This window comes from Garra rufa, chromosome 4 (assembly GCF_049309525.1).
Source record: "Garra rufa chromosome 4, GarRuf1.0, whole genome shotgun sequence".
NCBI classification, from domain to species: Eukaryota; Metazoa; Chordata; class Actinopteri; order Cypriniformes; family Cyprinidae; genus Garra; species Garra rufa.
The window spans coordinates 26,779,674-26,801,536 of NC_133364.1; the positions used below are offsets into that span (position 1 = coordinate 26,779,674).

At 34.1% G+C, this 21,863-nt stretch overlaps 1 protein-coding gene across 2 annotated transcripts; it reads right to left on the reverse strand.

Annotated features, from left to right (window-relative positions):
- Positions 1 to 719: 719 nt before the first annotated feature.
- Positions 720 to 19,083, reverse strand: rbm17 (RNA binding motif protein 17). Of its 2 annotated transcripts, XM_073838398.1 has the most exons (13): positions 19,021 to 19,083; positions 18,520 to 18,667; positions 17,583 to 17,699; positions 17,142 to 17,308; positions 15,485 to 15,597; positions 15,140 to 15,190; positions 13,150 to 13,276; positions 9,979 to 10,130; positions 9,406 to 9,453; positions 7,831 to 7,907; positions 4,519 to 4,617; positions 4,338 to 4,410; positions 720 to 1,630 (listed from the first exon to the last, which is right to left on the reverse strand). In XM_073838398.1, exons 2-13 carry the CDS (start codon positions 18,640 to 18,642, stop codon positions 1,527 to 1,529), a joined length of 1,251 nt encoding a protein of 416 aa, XP_073694499.1. In that variant the 5' UTR covers positions 18,643 to 18,667; positions 19,021 to 19,083; the 3' UTR covers positions 720 to 1,526. The 2 variants fall into 2 exon arrangements, with proteins under 2 accessions (XP_073694499.1, XP_073694500.1); XM_073838399.1 differs by lacking the exon at positions 9,406 to 9,453.
- Positions 19,084 to 21,863: the final 2,780 nt, after the last annotated feature.

The following is a 21,863-nucleotide window of genomic DNA, read 5'->3' on the forward strand; positions in this document are numbered from 1 at the left end:
AGCCAGGGGATTGAAAAGGGGTCATGGATGGGTATGACCCAAAACACACAGTCAAGGCATCAAAGGAGTGGCTCAAGATGCACATTAAGGTCCTGGAGTGGCCTAGCAAGTCTCCAGACCTTAATCCCATAGAAAATCTATGGAAGGAGCTGAAGGTTCTAGTTGTCAAACGTCAGCCTCGAAACCTTAATGACTTGGAGAGGATCTGCAAAGAGGAGTGGGACCAAACCCTTTCTGAGATGTGTGCAAACCTGGTGGCCAACTACAAGAAACATCTCACCTCTGTGATTGTCAAGGGTTTTGATAAGTAATGTTTTGCAAAGGGGTCAAATACTTATTTAACTTATTAAAATGCAAATCAATTTATAACGTTTTTGAAATGTGTTTTTTTGGATTGTTTTGTTGATATTCTGTCTCTCACTGTTCAAATAAACCTACCATCAAAATTATAGACTGATCATTTCTTAGTGGGCAAACATACAAAATCAGCAGGGAATCAAATAATTGTTTTCCTTACTGTATTGGTAGCCAGTGCAAATTAATGAAGAGAGGTGTGAGGTGTTCTTTTTGGCTCATTAAAAATTAATCTGCAGCCACATTCTGGATATTAATTATTATTCTAGCATGCATAGTTATCTGGTACTACACAAAATATTATTTAGGTGATGCATTCAAAGGCATATAAAATCTCCTGCAGACACACTTTTGAAAAAAGAATGTAATGAAGTCACCTTTTATTGAGTAACAGGCAAAACCCAATTTCTGCTCTGGGTCAAGACACGTTATGAAAAAGTATAATTTTTAAGTCTATCAATAGTGTGTAGATCAGAGAGTAAGGGCTCATGGGAGTCGCTGTTATGTCACAATAGAAGAATGTAGGTTTCCTACTTTCTAGAGTCGCACAGGGACATGTGTGTCTGATTATATAAATCATGAACCAGGACTCATTCATTACAGTCATCATCATTATCATCATCATCATCATCATCATCACCCCATTCAGCATGAGCATCTAATTGTTTTTTTTTTCTTCAAAATCATATAGTAACTACTGGAGAAGACAAGTTTTCAATACCAACAAACTATTTGTCATTTTTCTTCGTTTGGCAAACAAATTGTTCCATTGCAAACTCACTCCAATGCTCCTTCATCATGAAGTAAACCCACAAATGGCTTATGTACAGTCTCAACATGTTAAACAGATATAAAAATGTTGCTTACCTTTTAAAATGACATTTTAACTTTAAAACAAAAGTTATTCTCCCAAAAACATTTTATTTCTGGGTTCTTCAGCACATCTTATTCACAAGGACAAAAGGACATTTTTAGCTGTGACGTGAGAGAGAGACTAGAAGCAATGCACAAAAGAGTAAATGAAATCTTCATTACAAAAGGTATCACAGAAAGGGGCACAAAAGCTAATGTTTGACAAGGGTGTATAAAATTACTCATGCTATTTACAGAAAGACAGATTACTTCCTCCTGGTGTTTACGCTTTCCTGGTTGTGCAGGTCTGGATCTCCCACTCACACCTGATCTCCCAGGTCTAAAACACGGAACCTATCCAAGTTATAAAAGCAGGCCTTCACCACGCGACCTCCAAAGTACCGCCCATTCAGATCCACAACAGCTGAGGAGGACACAAAAAAAAGAAGATATATAAAATATTAGCAAATCTAATATTTAATATAGAACATTGTACACACACAAATACATACAAATCTGTCACACAAATACATACAAATATGATATTTTAAATGTAGTTTAAGTAAATTAATTAATACTAAAATTTCCAAAGTTGCAATTATGAGGCTAATTATAAGCACAAACTGCACACTGTATGGTAGAACACTTGTCTGGACATAAGTTATGGTCTGTGACATTAGGTCAAGATGTTCAAAGGCAATAAATAATTTTACATTTAAACTTATAACGTATGACCAGTTGATGGCACTGTCCTAAAACATTACACAGTCACTTATGTATTGCCTGAAAGTAAGATAAAGATCTTTATTTTGGTATAAAAATTGTCAGGATATAACCTCATATATATTTGTATATAGGAAATGAGAAAAAGGAAATGAGGTTATATCCTGACAATTTTTGAAATGAGGTTATATTCTGACAATTTTTTATACAGTTTTATACAGTTGTGCTGCTTAATATTTTTTTGCAACCTGTGATACTCTTTCTCTGGATTCTTTGATGAATAATAAAAAAATAGAAATATATAAACAATATACGTCTTTACTATCACTTTTTATCAATTATCAATTGAGCACATCCTTAATGAATAAAAGTATAGAAAAAAAAGAAAAAATCTCCAGACCCCAAACATCAAACAATATTGTATATTATTTTTTTTTTTTTTTTTTAAATGCCATTCTTTTTAATGTTTTATAATTATCTCAAGTTCCAAAAACAAATACTAAGCAGCACAACTGTTTCCGACACTGATAATAAATCAGCATTTTAGAACGATTTCTGAAGAATCATATGACACTGAAGACTGGAGTAATGATGCTGAAAATTCAGCTTTGAAGTACATTAAAATTGAAAACCACTATTTTAAATTGCAATAATATTTCACAATATTACTGTTTTTTCTGTATTTCTAATCAAATAAATGCAGTCTTGTTGAGCAGAAAGGACTTCTTTAAAAATATTAAAGGTCTTACTGATCCCAAGCTTCTGTATGTTGTTACAGTGTGTATATGTTACAAAGATTTATATTTTTTATAAGCTTTTCATCTAAACCTTCTATTCATTAAAGAACCTTTATGTTTCACTTAATAAAAATTAAACAATAATATTTCTTGAGAACCAAATATTTTTTAAATGATTTCCGAACATTTTTGGGCCATCCACACAAAACATCTGTTTTCTGCTTTGAAAAGACATGAGACATGGGCAGTGGAATGAACAAAAAAAAAAAAAAAAGAAAGAGGTGTCAAGACGCTTCCTTAGGTGCTAAAAATATCATGAAAAAACATCCCCTATAAAAATTTTTTTGGTTTTCCCCCTATATGATCTCACCAGAGATCAGGTTGCTATTTTAAAATACAAAGGTGGGGTTTTAATAATGATCTAAGATCAAAAATACCCTTTGGGGTCATGGCAACATACAGCTCCTCTAAAAAGCCAGTCTCAACAAAAGGCTTCCTAACCAACTTCTATGCAATGTATTTGTTTGCTTTTTTCGCATTCTTAGAATTTTAGGTCAACTCTGAGAAGTTAAACAGGTGTTCCTGTATGCGACACCAGATTCAGGTTGTTTTTTCAGGCTTGTTTGTTTTCCAGGCGCCTGACTTACTGTGGCCAAAAACAGTATTTAGAGCCTAAGTGTAATTTTATCTGCAAAACTTCAAAAATGTTGATTGCATCTTAATAGGTTTCTCCTGTTCCTGTTTTCAAATCAGGATATTAGAATGATTTCTAAAAAAAAATTTTGTTTTTACTGTATTTTTGATTAAAAAAGCAGCCTTGGTGAGAATTGCAGACTTATTTAATAAATAAATAAAATCTTCCAAACCTCTCAAAAATACTTGGGAGACTTAAATCGTGTCATTTTAGCTGCAGAATTTAAAAAATACACACCATCCTCCACTGGTTTTCTATACTATTTGTCTTCATTTTGAACTGTTTCTATTGCTTTATAATTGAAAGCCCAACAATCATCTTTTATCCTTTGAAAAGTGCTTATGTTAACTTAAAAATAATAATAACAATAATAATATTTGTATGTATTACTATGACATTCAGACAGCATGGCTAAAGTGTTCAAATACTTTTGGGCCACTGTAGCTGTAAATATGAATTCTTCTCCCAAATGGTGCAGTTTAGCTCTGTTGTTATTTAATAAAAAATGTCAACTTTATTTTTATCCCACAGGAAATCAAAGTGTGTCACTATAATTTCCAGTCCTATGTATGAACTGTTCCAGATACATGATGATGGTAATTCAATTTCAAGTAGATTAGCTTGGTTCTTTTTAAGGAATAATAATTAGAAAAAATATATTTATATATTTCAGTATAATATGAATACACAAATCAAGTAATTAATCTAATATGCTGCCCTTGTTAAGGATAAAAATGTTTTGAACAATGACTTAATAGCCAACTTGTTAATATATCGGTCAGTGTTTAAAAGTAAGTGAGTGAGTGAAAACTGGTTTGGTCTGCTATCCCTTGAGGAAGTGATGTAACCAGCCAGGGGATGTAACACCTGTGGGATGGCCCTCACACACTTACCTGCTTTATTAAGTAAGATCTAGGGCACTTGAAATAAAGACCACCTGCACACACACTCTTTAAGTTTGTCCTTAAACCACTCACCTTTAATGGCCGATTCAACTCGTTCAAACTCTAGAAAAATGCGGACTGCTTCGTCATCAGTCACACCTGAGATCTGAAAACACAGGCCAGACACACAGGTTTCATGTCAGCGACAGATATTAATGACATCTGTCGGAAATCTTTCAGCGGCACGTGAGACATGCTTGACATTGACGTTTACCTCAAAGATGACACACTTGACGACTTTGCCATATTTCTCACACTCTTCTTTAGTCTCAGCTTCCAGGTCTTCGTCCACTTCTCCCCTTCCAACCATGTTCTAAACACACAGAAAGTTTTACGTTCAGAAGAATTTGAAAAATGGTTTAAACTAAGCTGTCCTGAATATCAACTGTTTCTCGTGTAATATCCTGTCAAAAGGGGTGCAAATTAAAGAGAAGGAAAACCCAAGAAGGAAAACTCCAAACCAGTAAGACCTTCGATCACCTTCGGAATGCAAATTAAGATATTTTTAATGAAATCTGACAGTTAACACAACACATCACAAAATATCATAAATATCTTAATTGTGACCCTGGACCACAAAACCAGTCATAAGGTTAAATTTTACAAAACTGAGATATATACATAAATAAGCTTTCTATTGATGTATGGTTTGTTAGGATAGGACAATATTTGGCCGAGATACATCTATTTGAAAATCTGAAATCTAAGGGTGCAAAAAATCAAAATACTGAGAAAATCACCTTTAAAGTTGTCCAAATTAAGTTCTTAACAATGCATATTACTAATCAAAAATTACATTTTGATAGGTTTACGGTAGGAATTTTACAAAAAAATCTTCATGGAACATGATCTTTACTTAATTTCCTAATGATTTTTGGCATAAAAGAAAAATCAATAATTTTGACCCATACAATGTATTTTTGGCTATTGCTACAAATATACCCTAGCGACTTAAGACTGGTTTTGTGGTCCAGGGTCACATATGTGATGCGATCTGGAAAAATCCAACAAATGGTGAAATCTGACCTTTTTTTTGGTTTTGATATCATATGAAAGCTGGATTCAAGCCCTTTCCAAAACTTGAACGTAACAAAATTTATGGCTATAATAAGTTGGCTGATAGCTATAATTTTCAAGAATGGAATTTTGAGAAAAGCGTGTTTAAATTGAGACGGGTTTTCACTTCACAGTTTAATGAGAGCTGTCTGTCAAGTCAGGAGCGCTATACTGCATCCTTACACAAACAGATTGACGTCTGTTTTCCTGTTGTTTATCATAGGCACAGTCTCTGAACTTTTGATGACCCCTTCTATGTTTACATAGCATGAATAGTGTATCTTGCAGTTTATATTTAGAAAAGCGAGCGCAGCGCAACTGTTCGTGCACCTTTTCTTAGAACAGACTGTCATCGGACTCCTCTTCTTTAGTAACTTCATCATCTGATCCTTCATCTCTGGATATGAAATAGTCCACTATAACATCGTCAAGCTTGAGCAGATTGAGACGAGCAAGATCATTTGAATGAGCAGCTACAGTAGTTCATCTCACAATATAAAAAATAATAAAAACTTTGTGTGCCGTAGTTTACACAGGACTGATGGGGAATGTGCATTGATACATCTTTATTAAATGTGTTACGTGGTTTATTTTAATAGGTTAACCGTTTTTATGGTACATAAGAGAAAGACAAAGTGATTTCTGTTTACTGCAGTAAATAATTATTTTTCTGCATTAAACAAGTGAATTTTGCCAAGATATTTTCAGAGATGATAGACAGGATGTTAAAGAATAATAATTACATGAAAATTATTATAAATTTTGACAAAAAATTGACATTCAACCTATGTTTAGAATTTCTTGAAAACGTCCCTGCGCGACATCCGACAGATTTTCCTGGATTGCATCACATATTTAACATTAAAGCTGCAAGCAGCGATGAAAGGGCCCTCGCACCCGGGCTCACCGCCGACTGGTGGCTTTAGGAAATCCACGAATGGTGGGCAGTATGCATTAATTATAGAAAATATAGAAGAAATATGTCAAAGTAATTTATATGTGCCAAACTTCCTGCTGCCAGCTGGTGGCGCTATGCCTATAACTGATTATTGGCATGGAGATGTGTTCAGGCCAGCACTTTTATTAAACATGAAGTTTAGTGCAGATGAGTATATTTGAGTTAGTGTAAGACATGACATATCCTGCTGCCAACAGAGAATATTGGCCTTCAGACGTGTTCAGGCCAGGATTCTTATCAAACATGTGAAGTTTGAGGCAGATCGGACATTTTATGGCTGAGTTATAACAACTATTTCCATGGCGAAATATCAAACTTTGTCACGCTGCCACGGACACACCCTCTGACGAAATCTTTGCAATTTAACATCGCTAAGGCCTTTAGAATAGACTGACCAAAAATAATGTTGATGTCATTAAATCTCTCGGAGGAGTTTATTACAGCGTAAAACATGTCACTTCCTGTTGCCAGCAGGTGGCGCTATGACTATAACTGAACATGAGTACGTAGATGTCTTCAGGACAGGAGTCTTATCAAACATGTGACGTTTGAGGCAGATTGGACATTGTATGCCTGAGTTATAGCAACTTCCTGTTTGATGGCGAAACATCGAAATTTGTCACGCCACCACCGACACGTCCTTCAACGAAAATTATAGATCTTCACAATTTAACATCACATGGGCCTTTAGATTAAACTGACTAAATTTGGTGTTGATCTGAATAAATCTCTAGGAGGAGGAGTTCAAGTACTAGGCCTGAAAATGGCAAAAATGACACTAAATTTCTTGAGAAAATTAAAAATAACCGATTACTTGTTGAGTTACAGATTTTGCTCCAAGAGACTTTTTTGTAGGTATTGGTCTGTTACATGTGTGTACCGATTATCGTGCATGTACGTGAAGCGTAGCTCAAAGCGCACTCTGCTAAACATGTATAGGTGACGCTATCGAGCCATTTTGCCACACCCACTTCTGAAACCAGACGTAAATTTTTGCCAGGTTTGATGTAGACTGCATCACATAATTAACATAAATGATTCATAGAGCATTATTTTCAGCTTTATATTTATATTTATTCTAATACGGTGCTATGAATATTTTGCAAAATGCAGGTTATAAGCTTTTTGGGTTTCTTCTTATTACAAGAAGAAACCCAAAAAGCTTATAACCTGCATTTTGCAAAATGAAAAAGTGCACCTTGAATGCATTCAGTCGTATTTTGACTTTGACATCTTGTACAATAATTACATTTAGAAACAGGGGAAAACATCTGGAAACCATAATCTGCTTTCCTTTTTTCATACTTTTCAAAACACTTAAATCATATTCCTACTTTTCCAAACCCTGTAGAAACCCTGCTGGCTTGTGCTTTCCAAATGATGTAGCAAGAGCTTTTTGCAAGGTTTTAGAACAAAGCTAGTGTGTTTTCTATGTTTAAAAAAAAAAAAAAAAAACTCTAGGAGGGGAAATATGACTTCTTAATTCTTAAATTGAGAATATACACAACTTACCCGCAGCAACACCACCTTTGTAGGACATTTGAGAATCTCTGTAAGAGGGTTGGTCTCGTTTTTCTTTGAGGCATCCGCTATTAAACAGATATCATATTGCTATTTAAAGTTCAATCATAACATCCAGCTTCACATATAAACCAACTTTTAAAAAACAAAAGGTGTAGCAAAATTAAGTAATTTTTTTAATAAACCATTTTCAATGAACCAACTCAAAACTTTCCACACAAAAACTTTCATGAGAGTCTCTGTGTGGCTTTAAACAGGATGCATTGCTTTGATAAATAGAAAGCATTTATTTGAAAAAGAAATCTTCTGTATATTTTCTTCTGATAATTTTGATGCATCCTAATAATAATGATTTTGTATAATAAAAGAAAATAGCAACTTACTGGCTCCAAACATTTAAACAATGTATATGCAAGGTAATCATTGCTGTTTATGACTATGTATTTTAATTCTAGTGGATACAAACGATAATGATTAAATATGATTCTTCCTTTGTGTTCATGTAGTGAAAAGCATTATGCTTTCTATTATTTTAACCAGATTTTTACCCTAGTTTACTGGTAACACTTTAAGTGTCATTTGTTAACATTAATTAATGTATTAACTAACATGAACAAAAACAAATACACTTATTACAGTATTTATTCATCTTTGTTAATGTTAGTTAATAAAAATATAGTCGTTCATTGAATATTAATGTTAGTTCACAGTGCACTATCTAATGTTAACAAACACAACTTGTGATTTTAATAATGCATTAGTAAATGCTGAAATTAACTAAGATGATGGTTCCAATGATAGAAAAAAATATATATATAAAAAAATAAATAAAAATCTACATATGTGACCCAGGACCACAAAACCAGTCATACGTGTAAATTTGTCGAAATTGAGATTCTTACGTCATCTGAAAGCTAAGCAAATAAGCTTTCCATTGATATATTGTTTGAATTGTTAAAATAGGACAATGTTTGTCTGAGATACAACTATTTGAAAACCTGGAATCTGAGGGGGCAAAAAAAATCTAAATATTGAGAAAATCACCTTAAAAGTTGTTCAAATGAAGCTCTTGGCAATGCATATTACTAATCAAAAATCCAGTTTTTATATATTTACGGTAGAAAATTTACAAAATATCTTCATGGAACATGATCTTTACTTAATATGCTAATGATTTTTTGGCATAAAAAAAAAATCGATAATTTTGACCCATACAATGTATTTTTGGCTATTGCTACAAATATACCCATGCTACTTAAGACTGGTTTTGTGGTCCAGGGTCACATATACAGAATATAGGGTGAATATCAAGATAATATTTTAACTATAGGGCAACCTGAAAGGCCATCTGGTAATAACGTCATTGTTTCCTATAACATCTGTTTACCCATGTAGGCGAAGTTACTTTTGGCACTGTTTGCATAACAGCCATGATGGGTACAACTGTGTGTAGTTTCTGGTTTCTAATGACTAATAGGGCACATGTGGGTGATGAAGACACAAATAGATGCAAACAAATATTATAAGAAAATGACTGATATGGGGAAACAGGAAATAAAGTCAAACCTGAATTAGAGCCATGTGGATCAGCCACATTCTGACTGGATCCTGATGCTGAAACATACACACACATTCAAATGAATAAAATAATACACTCACACAGTGGGTTGTGCAAATGAGAAAGATGGAATTAAAAACAAACGTGATATGAAAACACTTTACAATAAGGTTCATTAGTTAAACTAAGAATGAACAATACTTCAACAGCATTTATTCATCTTAGTTAATGTTGATTTCAACATTTACTAATGCATTATTAAAATCACAAGTTGTGTTTGTTAACATTAGTTAAACCACTGTGAACTACTGTATTTTTATTAACCAACATTAACAAAGATTAAGAAATAGTGTACTAAATGATATATATATATATAATTGTTTGGTCATGTTAGCTAGTATATTAACTAATGACATCTTATTGTAAAGTGTTACCCATTATGCACAAAAAACCCCCAACATAAATCAACAAGGGAAAAAAAATAGAATGTTTATTTTGGACCCGTGTTGTGTGGGTTTGGCCATAGCTGCTGTGTGCTTCCGAGTGTGTGTGTGTGTGTGTGTGTGTGTGTGTGATCTCACTCTTTTCCGTTGAGTCTCCAATAATAATCTTGCCCCCACGCTTGCTGGTTTTCTCCACTGAGAGTGCCGTGCTCAACCCTTGCTCGTGTTTGCCCAAGCCCTGTCCATCTCGGAATCCATACTTCTGCATGATTTTATGAGCCACAGTACCACTGAAAAACATCAGACAAGTATTGGACTTCACTAAATTACTGACATATGATACATTTAACTGTTAACCTCATGATGTTAGATCATTAGATCTCATGATGACTTTGTGTAGTGTACTGCTGATCAAATTCAAATTTAATATCTATAAGGAGTAGCTCACTTTTAGAACAAACATTTACAAACAATTTACTCACCCCTTTGTCATCCAAGATTTTCATGTGTTTCTTTCTTTAGTCGATAAGAAATTATGTTTCTTGAAGAAAACATTTCAGGATTTTTCTCCATGTAATGGACTTCAATGGTGCCCCCAAGTTTAAACTTCCGAAATGCAGTTTAAATGCAGCTTCAAAGGGCTCTAAACGATCCCAGCCGAGGAAGAAAGGTCTTAGCTAGCGAAACGATCTGTAATTTTCTAAACAAATTCACTTTTTTCTGGTTCAAGACAGTTAGGGTATGTCGAAAAACTCCTATCTTGTTTTCTTACTCAACTTCAAAATCATCATACATCGCTGCAGTCCTGACCCAGTGTTTACAAAGTGAATATGCAAAAAAAAAAAAAAAAAAAAAAATCAAACGCCCTTTACACCAAAAAAAAAAAAAAAAAAAAAAAAAGGTAAAAGAGCAATGTTCGAGCTTTTCGACATTTCCTAAATGTATTGACCTGGATTAGACAGACTACGCATGCTCAACACAGAGACAAGACAAGATGAACATTTGAGGTTAAAAAGTGTATAAATTGTCAATTTGTTTTGAAACTGACCAATCGTTTTACTAGATAAGACCCTTCTTTCTCGACTGGGATCATTTAGAGCCTTTTGAAGCTGCATTTAAACTGCATTTTGAAAGTTCAAACTTGGGGGCACCATTGAAGTCCACTATATGGAGAGAAATCCTGAAATGTTTTCCTCAAGAAACATAATTTCTTTACAACTGAAAAAAAGAAAGACATGAACATCTTGGATGGCAAAGCGGTGAGTGAATTATTAGTAGCTAACGTCCGCAGCTTCGTGTCATCTACACACTCATTAAAGTGAAGCACTGACAAATGACGGTCATTGCGACATTGCAAAGTGATGGCGCTATGGAGCCATGTACTTTTTAAAAACATTTAATAGGTTTAAAATTAGATTATTAACTCGGAATATATGCTAATTTGACTAGAAATAATGGAGACCGGAAATGCAAAGCATTCTTTCAGTTAAGAGTCGGACTTACTTCCGTGTTCAGGAAAAACATCTATATAATGACCTTTATGGTAATACTTTAGTATAGGGACCAATTCTCACTATTAACTAGTTGCTTATCAGCATGCATATTACCAGCTTATTGGCTGTTTTTAGAACTTATAAAGTGCACATTCTGCATGACCATATTCTACATCCTTAATCCTACCCTTAACAACTACCTCACTAACTATTAATACACAGTAAATAGGAGTTTATTGAGGCAAAAGTCATAGTAGTTAGTTCATGGTGAGAACTGAACCTTAAAATAAAGTGTGGCCAGCTTCATTTATATTAAATGTTATAAGATTCATAATGTTGAGATAAATCAAAATGTTCTATTTAAAATCTAAATCCTTCACTAAAAATATTTGGTTAAATCTAAATTCTTTAAAATACATTCACAGTTCAAACATAAATCTTTGCTTATATTAAGAATCACTGTGGTAAATAAAAAAAGCTGGTTAAATCTAAATCCTTTATTTAAATTTAAAGTACTTTTTAGGTAAATCTAAATATTCTTTGTTAAATAGAAATTTGGTAACACTTTACCAACCAGTTCTCACTATATTAGCATTTACATTACTAGCATGTTGGCTGTTTATTAGTACTTCCAAAGCACACATTAATGCCTTATTCTGCATTAACATATTTTAGATCCCTTAATCCTACCTTCCATATTTAAAATTTACAGTAAACTTTTACCTTACTAAATATTAATAAGCAGCAAATTATGAATAGTTCCCAAACTAGAGTTTGACCCAAAATTCTTACAAATAAATAAACACTTAATTTAATCTTAATTTATACTAAATATTATTAGAAATCATTTTCCTTTGTGTTTGTTTTTGCAAAATCAAAATCCAATTTTTAAAAATAACTAAATTGTTTTTAAACAAATTTAAAACAAATTTGTCTTTAAAATAACTTTCAAAAAGTGGTCTAAATGCTTTAAATCTGAAATCTTCTAAAGTTCTTAGTTAAATCTAAATGTTTTGTGGTCAAATATTCAATATTTTTTAGTCAATCTCCACATTTGAAGAAACATTTAAAACCTCTGGAGTTCTATACTAAATAAATCAAAGAATCTGAGGCTAAATTTACACTATTGTGTTTTCGTTTTAAAACGCATAATTTGTGTTACCGTTCAGCATGTCGTTTACACTAATTCGCCACTTTCGACTATCGAAAACGCTGCAGGCCCCGTTTTAGTTTGAAAACTCGTTTCCGTGTAAATGGACCAAAACTGAGACTTTTGAAAATGATGGCATGGCTGCCCACATTTGCTCTGCATATCCTTGATGACCATGTAAAATAATAACATCATGCTCATTTGTTGCGTCTCATTTAAGAAAGGTAATCGTTAAATTGCAAAATAAAAAAGAAATTACAGTATTTTTACAACCAAAGGATTAACGATAAATTTTATTACGGTTACTTTTCTTAAATTAAAACATCCTTGATGATGTATGCAGCTTGAGTGATCATGTGACATGCATTTTCATTTGTGTAGTGTAGACTGAGATAGTTTCTAAAATGCAGTAAAAAAAAAAAAAAAAAAAAACAGTGTAGGAGAGGATCGTTTTCACTTTAAAACACTGTTTTAAAACTAAACCGCACTAGTGTAAACAGGTCCTAAATTATTTGGAATTCTACATTTATTTGTTAGAGATACAACCAAAATGGTCTGAATTTACACAACACCCAATTAACACTATTTAGCCAAAAACAACATTCTGCATCTATACACACCGAGTGTTTATAAGTGTAAGTTTATCATTTTGAACAGCTCTCTTACCCCATGTTGGCCAGGAATGAATTAGTTGGTCCTGGTGGAGATCGTGGTCTATCAGAGTCATCAAAAATGGGAGGTGGGATTGCTGCTTTCGACCTCTGCCGACCATCTTCATCATATGAAAATGATGCTATCATGACAACAAAGACACCATTTTAAGTTACATACTCACATATCCCACAACTAGATTTGAAGTTCACTTCCAGAACAAAAATTTACAAATAATGTACCCACCCCCTTGTCATCCAAAATGTCCATGTCTTTTTTTCTTCATTCGTAAAAAGAAAATGTGAGTTTTGAGGAAAACATTTCAGGATTTTTCTCCATATAGTGGACTTCTATGGTGCCCCGAGTTTGAACTTCTAAAATGCAGTTTTAATGCAGCTTTAAACGATCTCAAATGTGGCTGTAAATGATCCCAGCCGAGGAAGAAGAGTCTTATCTATCGCAACAATCGGTTATTTAAAAAAAAAAATACAATTTATATAGTCTTTAACCTCAAATGCTAGTCTTGTAAAACAGTTAAGGTTCAAAAATCATTTAAAAATTGTTCTACATCGCTGCAGAAGTACGGACCCAGTGTTTGCAAAGTGAACATGCGAAGAAGATAAAACAATCTTTACAAAAATGGTAAAACAGCGATGTAGGACATATATTTCGACATACCCTAACTGTCTTGAACCGGAAAAACAAGAGTTCAGGCACAGCATATTATTTATTTATTATATATATATATATATATATATATATATATATATATATATATTAGTGGTGGGCCGTTATCGGCGTTAACGTGAGACTCATATCGCGCGATGAAAAAAAATATCGCCGTTAATCTATTCTCAAAGTTGGGTTGGGAGCTGGGTCTAAACTACGCAAGATATGATGACTTTCACTGTGATTTTAGCGCGGAGGACGTATACCTAGTCGAATTACACTGTAGGGGGCGAGAACGAGTCTTCAACTTCTGTGAAATTACCACATCAAATGAGACGCACAGACATGGATGCAGTTATGAAGCCGCTTCAGGGCAGGTGCGTGCGTTGTTAGACCCTTTTTACTGGAGCACGTGCCCCAGTGAAAATCTGCTGTGCCCCAGTAAAATCTCAAGTTTGAGTTATAATTTACTTTGATAATCCCGAAATAAAGACATTAAACTATATGCAACAACTGAATTGACGCTTCTAAAAGCAACGCAGTTTATTGGAAGACTATGCACGCAGATAGGCTATCCATACCCGCGCGCCTGTGTATTTTACGGTAACGCGCACGTCGTACAGCATTTTGCGCAGAAGTACTTGGTTACACAAATTTGTATAGTTAATTGTGTTGTAAATGCAATTGTCAAGCAGTTTGTAATGCATTTTGGAAACAGGAGATGAGCGCCTGGTCTAATGCGCCACCTGGTTTGAGAAACCCGTTCTCAAAGACTTACTTTTAGTCATTATTTGGGTAGCACACATATTCTGAATGCCTTCAAATTAGCCATTTTAATCTAGATTAATTTCAAAATTTAATCTAGATTAAAAAAATTAATCTATGCCCACCACTAATATATATATATATATATATAGAGAGAGAGAGAGAGAGAGAGAGAGAGAGATAGAGAGAGATAGATAGATAGATAGATAGATAGATAGATAGATAGATAGATAGATAGATAGATAGATAGATAGATAGATAGATAGATAGATAGATAGATAGTTCAAACTCGGGACACCATAGAAGTCCACTATATTGAGAAAAATCCTGAAATCTTTTCCTCAAAAAACACAATTTCTTTACGACTGAAGAAAGAAAGACATGAACATCTTGGATAACAAGGGGGCGAGTACATTATCTGTACATTTCTGTACTGGGAGTGAACTTCTCCTTTAAGACAGTGGTCAGCTGCAGAGATGACTCAACAACACAAAAGCAACAGCATAAAATGATTTCAGATTTTGGAACACAGTTAAGGAAAGACTTTCAAAGGTCAGAGAGATTTACTTACTGTCTCGCTCAACTAGCGATGTTGGAGGGGCGATGGCAGCTCCACCCATACCTGTGTGGCAAATAAACAATATCTTAACACGGATGGATCATATCAATTGTGCTACTTACACCTAGGGCCAGATTTACTAAACAGGCAAATTAGCTCCCATTAAAAAGCGCTAATGTGAGCTGAAAATTCTGTGTAATTTACTGCCAATGCACACATTAAAGAACACAGCTGTTAGTAAATCTGGCACCAAATGTTTTATCCAATCACAAGTATCATTATATACTGACAAAATATAGGGAAGTTAAACAGAGAGACAGAAAGGAGAATTAAAGAAATGTTTCAAAGGGCACTCACTCCTCTTTCTCTTTTCTCTCTCATAATCCTCCTCCTCATCTGATTCGCCTTCTGTTGGGAAACGTGAAAATCCACTTGGCGCTCCTCCTCCTTCATGCCTCTCTTTACGTTTCCTAACACACAGTTTGATAAAATGATTTCAACAATACAACACTGATCTGTGCAGATACAGGCATTCACTACTTCCTGTCATAAGTTTAGAATAATTACGATTAGGGAGCTACCGATTTTCATCTTGGCTGATCATCGGTGCCGATATTAAGCATTTTCATGGTTATCGGTATCGGTCATTTTCAAAACCGATTTTCCAATAAAACAATTTAAAGAATTTAGAGAAATTGCCAGAGACAATTTTACATTTTTTTTACAACAGGCATATATCGGTTAAAATATCGATAGTCAGTCTACTTGATCTGTAATAATCGGTATCGGCCCTGAAAACACACATATCGGTTGACCCTCATTTTGTCTCTTAAATGCAACAAGGCTTCATTTATTTGATTCAAAATGCAGTAAAAACAGCATTAGAATTGAAAATAACTGATTTCTATGTGAACATTTTTTTTAAAATGTAATTTATTTCTGTGATGCAAAGCTGAATTTTCAAGTTCAGTGTCAATGATCAATGATTTCTTAAAAAAAAAAAATTATTAATAGTTACTTATTATTATCAAGGAAGAAAACACTTTTTGCTGTATAATATCTATGTGGAAAGGACTCCTTGATGAATAGAAAGTTCAAAAGATAATTGTAACATTTCACAATATTACTGTTTTTACAGTACTTTGATCCAACATTTACAGCCTTGGTGAGCATAAAAGACTCATTTCAAAAACTTTACAGAAGAGCCGTAATTCACTGACAAGCTGCGCAAAACCATGCAGACGATATGAAGTTTGCACGCCTTGTCAGTGAATTACGGCTCTGTTTAGTAAGTGCTGCTCAATCTGAAAGTGCACAGTTGATTATTGAACCGTTTTTACTGACAAGATGCACATTGGATATTGCAAGCGAGATATCAAGCAGCCCTAGCCTCAATTAAAACTGTATATATTAATATGTATATATTAATTAAATAAGCTTTGGTAGGATAGGACAATATTTGGCCGAGATATAACTACTTGAAAATCTGGAATCTGAGGGTGCAAAAAAATTGCCTTTAAAGATGTCCAAATGAATTTCCTAGCAATGCATATTACTAATAAAAAATTAAGTTTTGATATATTTATGGTAGGGAATTTACAAAATATCTTTGTGGAACATGATCTTTACTTAATATCCTAATCATTTTTGGCATAAAAGAAAAATTTATAATTTTGACATATACAGCGTACATTGGATATTGCTACAAAAATATCCGCGCTACTTAAGGTTTTGTGGTCCAGCATCACATATTAGAAGAGCCAAAATTTCAATTTTATGTCCTCTCTTTATATATTTGCAAATAGTTTAGTAAACATGTACAGCAAATATTAAATCTAATTATTAAGCTTGTGATTTACTATTGTCAAACAAAATATTCTGATATTTCATAAACTGGCCAGACTATTCTCTAAGATATTGTCATCAGCCATTAAAAAAAATCCATAATGGTCGACAATTAGCAGACATACCAAACATTTTCTGAACAAATTCATGGGAAATCATAGATGCATACTTCTCTCTCTCCTCAATCTCTTTCTGTCGCTCCTGTTCTCTCTGTCTTTGTCGTTCTTCTCGATGTCTCTTCACCACTTTCTCATAGTCGTTGGGAAACATGGGGTCATACTCATCAGCCAATGGAATTAGCACATCGCCCGATGAAAACCCAACCGATGTCGAGTCCTAACATAGGCACACACAGTCAAGAAACGTATTGCTCTGAAAATTTATTAAACCATACTGAGCTACTTAGTGTGAAATCCTCATTCATTTTTAATATAACACATATGGTGGAAGGTTTGTGTTTTTTTTACAGGTCAAACATTGTGATGCCAACATATTAAAAGCATAATGAACTTTCTGCTAAGAGGTGCCAGTAGAGCTGCACTACTAATGAAAATAAATAAATAGCCCTTGATGCCAGTATTCAGATGCCAGTCATATACAAACAGTTTACCTTTATCCCTGCAGCAATGTGTGGAGGTGTATCAGAGATCTGTCTGTCATCTACAGCACTTCCTCTCTTCAGGTCAATAACTGGAGCTAGAACGTTGGACTGTCTCATCCTCTGAGTCTACAAAAGAAGTCAGATTCATTTGTCAGTTCTCACACCTTTTGACTTAAGTCAAAAAATATATTTTTTATAACTTTTTTTTCAGTCATTGTGATTCTTGGATAACGTAAAAATATAGAATAAATTAATAAATAAAATGGAGACGTCACTCACACAGATTAATTTTAGCCAATTTAATATTTTACTGGAAATATATATAATAAAATAAAACAAAAAAAGGTCTTTTCCACTTGGAAATCATTTTCAAATTAAATAAATAAATTAAATTAAATTAAATATTTCAAGTTTTACATGAAAATCAGAATCTAGATACTTACACTCTTTAGTTATAAATATGTGAACCCTTGACCACAAAACCAGTCATAAGTAGCATTGGTATATTTGTAGCAATAGCCAAAATTACACTGTATGGGCCAAAATGATCGATTTTTCTTTTATGCCCAAAATGATTAAACATCTTGGTTCATTAAGATATTTTGTACATTTCCTACGGTAAATATATCAAAACTTATTTTTTGATTAGTAATATTCCTTGCTAAGAACTTCATTTGGACAACTTTAAAGGTGATTTTCTCAATATTTTGATCTTTTACACCCTCAGATTTTCAAATAGTTGTATCTCGGCCAAATGTTGTCCTATCCTAACAAACCATACATCAATGGAAAGCTTACATAATAAATATTAATATATATATATATATATATATAGCCTTAAGTGACCCTTAAGACTGGTTTTGTGGATCAGGGTCACATATAAGATCTGTAATAACTTCCGGTGGACTGCATATCATTATCAGATGTAAGATAAATATTGACTCACCTTTGCTTGTGTCAATGCAGCTTTCTTCACTTTCAACTGAGACTGAAGCAGTTTGAAGTTTTTAGACCACCCTTCTGTTTTAGCGTCGCTTGTTGCGACCCCCAAATCATCATATAAAGACATTTTACCTCTATCCCAACCAAAAACTCTGAAATACACACACATGAAACAAAATGACATGAACATGATTATACAAACACGTTAAACGTAAAAGTGTGTTAAGTGTGTTATGTAACAAAAGCTAGCATATCCAAATAAGTAAATTATGCGTGTGTACATGTTAAACATGTTAAAATCACAACCTAAATTAACATGCAGCTAGACCGTCAGTTATACAAAAAAAACACATTCTTAAAGTCAAGTATTATTTATACATTTAACATTCACTTCCAGCTGGCTTGCAAATGATTATTGTACCATATAAATAGACTAAATGGTTATTGTCGAACCTTTAATCACTAATGCATTTTAACCGTCAAATGTATGAAGTTAGATACACACCTTTAACAAAAATAAATCCTCTACTCGATTTGCACTGCCGGTTAGCATAGCATGCTATGAGTGTCGCGGACGAATGACATCACCAACCGTGGCCAAACGCACTACCGCGTCATGACGTCATGAAGTTTGCATCTTTATTTTTTTGTTGTTATTTATCTGTTATTCTTTCACTTTTCAGTTTCCTTTTTATTATTTTAGTTTAATTAGTATTATTTAATTATTCTTTAATTTCTTGTGCAGAGCCTTCCGTAGCGGTTTGACTTATCTGAAATACTGCCCATCCGTGTTTGTTTTAATGTATATAATGAAAAGCTTACCTTTACATGTATTTAAAATACTAATAAAAGACTATTTTGTCTCTAATATCGATCCATTTTGTATAATAAGACGTATTTGACGTATTTCAAATGAATTTTGTGTATACATTTTTTCCCACACAGTATTTCGCATTTGTATTTAAATACATTTATGCCCATCTCTGAAAACAACAAACGTTTAATAAACGTTTATAGTGCTGGACAACGATTAAACACGATTAATCGCATCCAAAATAAAAGTTTTTGTGTACATAATATAAGTGTGTGTACTGTGTATATTTATTAGGCTATGAATAAATACACACACATGCATGTATGCCTATATATTTAAGAAAAATGTTATGTTTATATATTAAATATATTTATATATAATAGAAATCATATTAATATAAATATATACATGTAAATACATCTGAATATATACTATGTGTGTGCCTTTATATATATACACATAATAAATATACACGGCACACACACATAGCCTGTATTATATAAACAAAACCTTTTATTTAGGATGCGATTAATCGAGATTAATTGCTGTCCAGCACTCTTTACAGCTTTCTTATTCAACATGAAGAAAAATCGGTGCCTCTAGTGGCAGATTGTGTCACGACAGTTTGTAGTGCAGTCAGTGGCATTACCACAGTATCCATAAATAATAAAGCTGCAGATAATAATAATGCTTTATACTAGTCTTCGTAAGGGAAAAATTTAATGTTTTCTTTTTTATTTAAATTGACGACAACAGGTAAGCTGTATTTCAATCCACATTCATTTACTCATCTGTTACTATTTCATCTTAGATTAGACTGCCAGTGGTTAATATATTATGTCCACTAAATTAAAATCCACTTATGTAGAATATTATATGGCTTATTGCTGCCTTATTGTGTAAGGATCGTGGAAGAAAAAATCATTTTACTTATCAAATGCGCTTATGAAACATTGTGTACGTTTCTGCTTTATCTAAACTTGCTCTGAAGATGACATGAGGTAAAAGTATCAGGGCCCCAAAACATAAAGATTTGAGTCTTGGGAGTATGATATAGTAGAATGTGTTTCTCTGTTTCCTTACTATGTGTGGAAAATTACAGGCTGTTTGGAGATACTTGAAGACGAAGAGATATAAAAGTGGAGGAAACCCTCCCTTCTTGGTCACAGTCTGCAGCAACCCGTGTTTCTGTATGACTGTCTGACCTTTCTTGCAAAAAATAAACCTTTAAGAAGACCCTGAATGAATTTGCCTCTTATGCGATGAGAGTCATTTGATTTTTGCCACGACAGGATCATGTTATCAAAAGCACCAACTGACTTACATTATTTGAAATTACTTATGACGTATTTCTTGTATTTGATCCAAGTGATAAGTGGGCATGAGGACCTTGTGTGTGAGGAACATTTGATTACCCCATAGGACTCACATTTAGTGTTGCAACTTTTTACAGAGCCTTATACGCTTTCTGATTTTCAATACAAATAAATTTTTTCGCTTTAAAGTAAACTTCAAACATTTGTTTTTCAGTACACACAGTAACAAACAACACTATTAAGCAACTGTAGTGTTTCTAATAAAGTGATACATTTTATATTTTGCAAAATGCACAATAATTTTTGTACCAATAAAATGTGTAGCTGTCACACTTTCAGTTGGTTTGGACTTCCTGTTTCATTTGTTTCCCTTAAGTTCCTGTCTTCCTTTGTTCATTTCCCGCTACTCCTTAGTTACCATGGACACCTTGACTTATAATAAAATTCATCTGTTTTGGTCTATTAACCCCATTTGTGTTTTCCTTATAAGCCTGTCCTGGATTATCATTCTCTATACCAAGTTGTGTTTTCCCTCGCCATTCTACCCATTGTTTGAGTTGTTTATTAAACTGAGAGTTTTGAACTTTACCTACAGAAGACCTGGCCTACAAACCGTTTAACCTTCATGTTTCCCCTTCGTTTGTTTTCTGTTTTTTGTACAAGTGTTTTTGGTTTTCATCGTTCCCCCCATGGACCCCTTCTTCTGCCCGGAATACCTCCTCCTCCTGCTGGAGCAGAGGGAAAGATTGCTCGAGGACTATACCAGACTGTTCCTGGCCCTGGCTAACATCACTAGCTACCCGGACAACATGCTCTGCTCATTCTATGATGCCAGCTTGAGCCCCGTGTGCAGAGCACCGTCGTCTGAAGATGGCCCTTGAGCCAATTTTGCCGCCTTTGTGGAGTGAATAGTGGCAAGAAACGGATCTCTGTTCACCGTCTGTTCCAAGGAGGATCTCGTCAGTTCCACTCCCAACCCAGAGCCCAGCCCACCAACTCCCCAAGGTGCAGAGCATCAGCCCGAGTCCACCGATGACAGAGAGCCGGAGCCCGCCGTGACTGACGAGCCATTGCATAAAGAAGCGACAGAGCTGATGATCGACGCTGAGCCAGAGCTGCGTTTACCGCCAGACCAGGTGCGAGAGCCGTCTACCACGTCCACCACCAGGAAAGAGACCGTGGCCAGTGTGATCGAGGAGAGGAGCTCCACCCACTGCA

Bases quoted from the DNA above. Each gene is read 5' to 3' on its own strand.
- rbm17 (XM_073838398.1), bottom strand. From the start codon at position 18,642: ATGTCTTTATATGATGATTTGGGGGTCGCAACAAGCGACGCTAAAACA. The intron at 15,191-15,484 runs GTGAGTGCCCTT...TTTGCCACACAG, and splicing joins GAGAGAAAAGAGAAAGAGGA to GTATGGGTGGAGCTGCCATC. The intron at 4,618-7,830 runs GTAAGTTGTGTA...CTGTGTGTTTAG, and splicing joins CAAAGGTGGTGTTGCTGCGG to AACATGGTTGGAAGGGGAGA.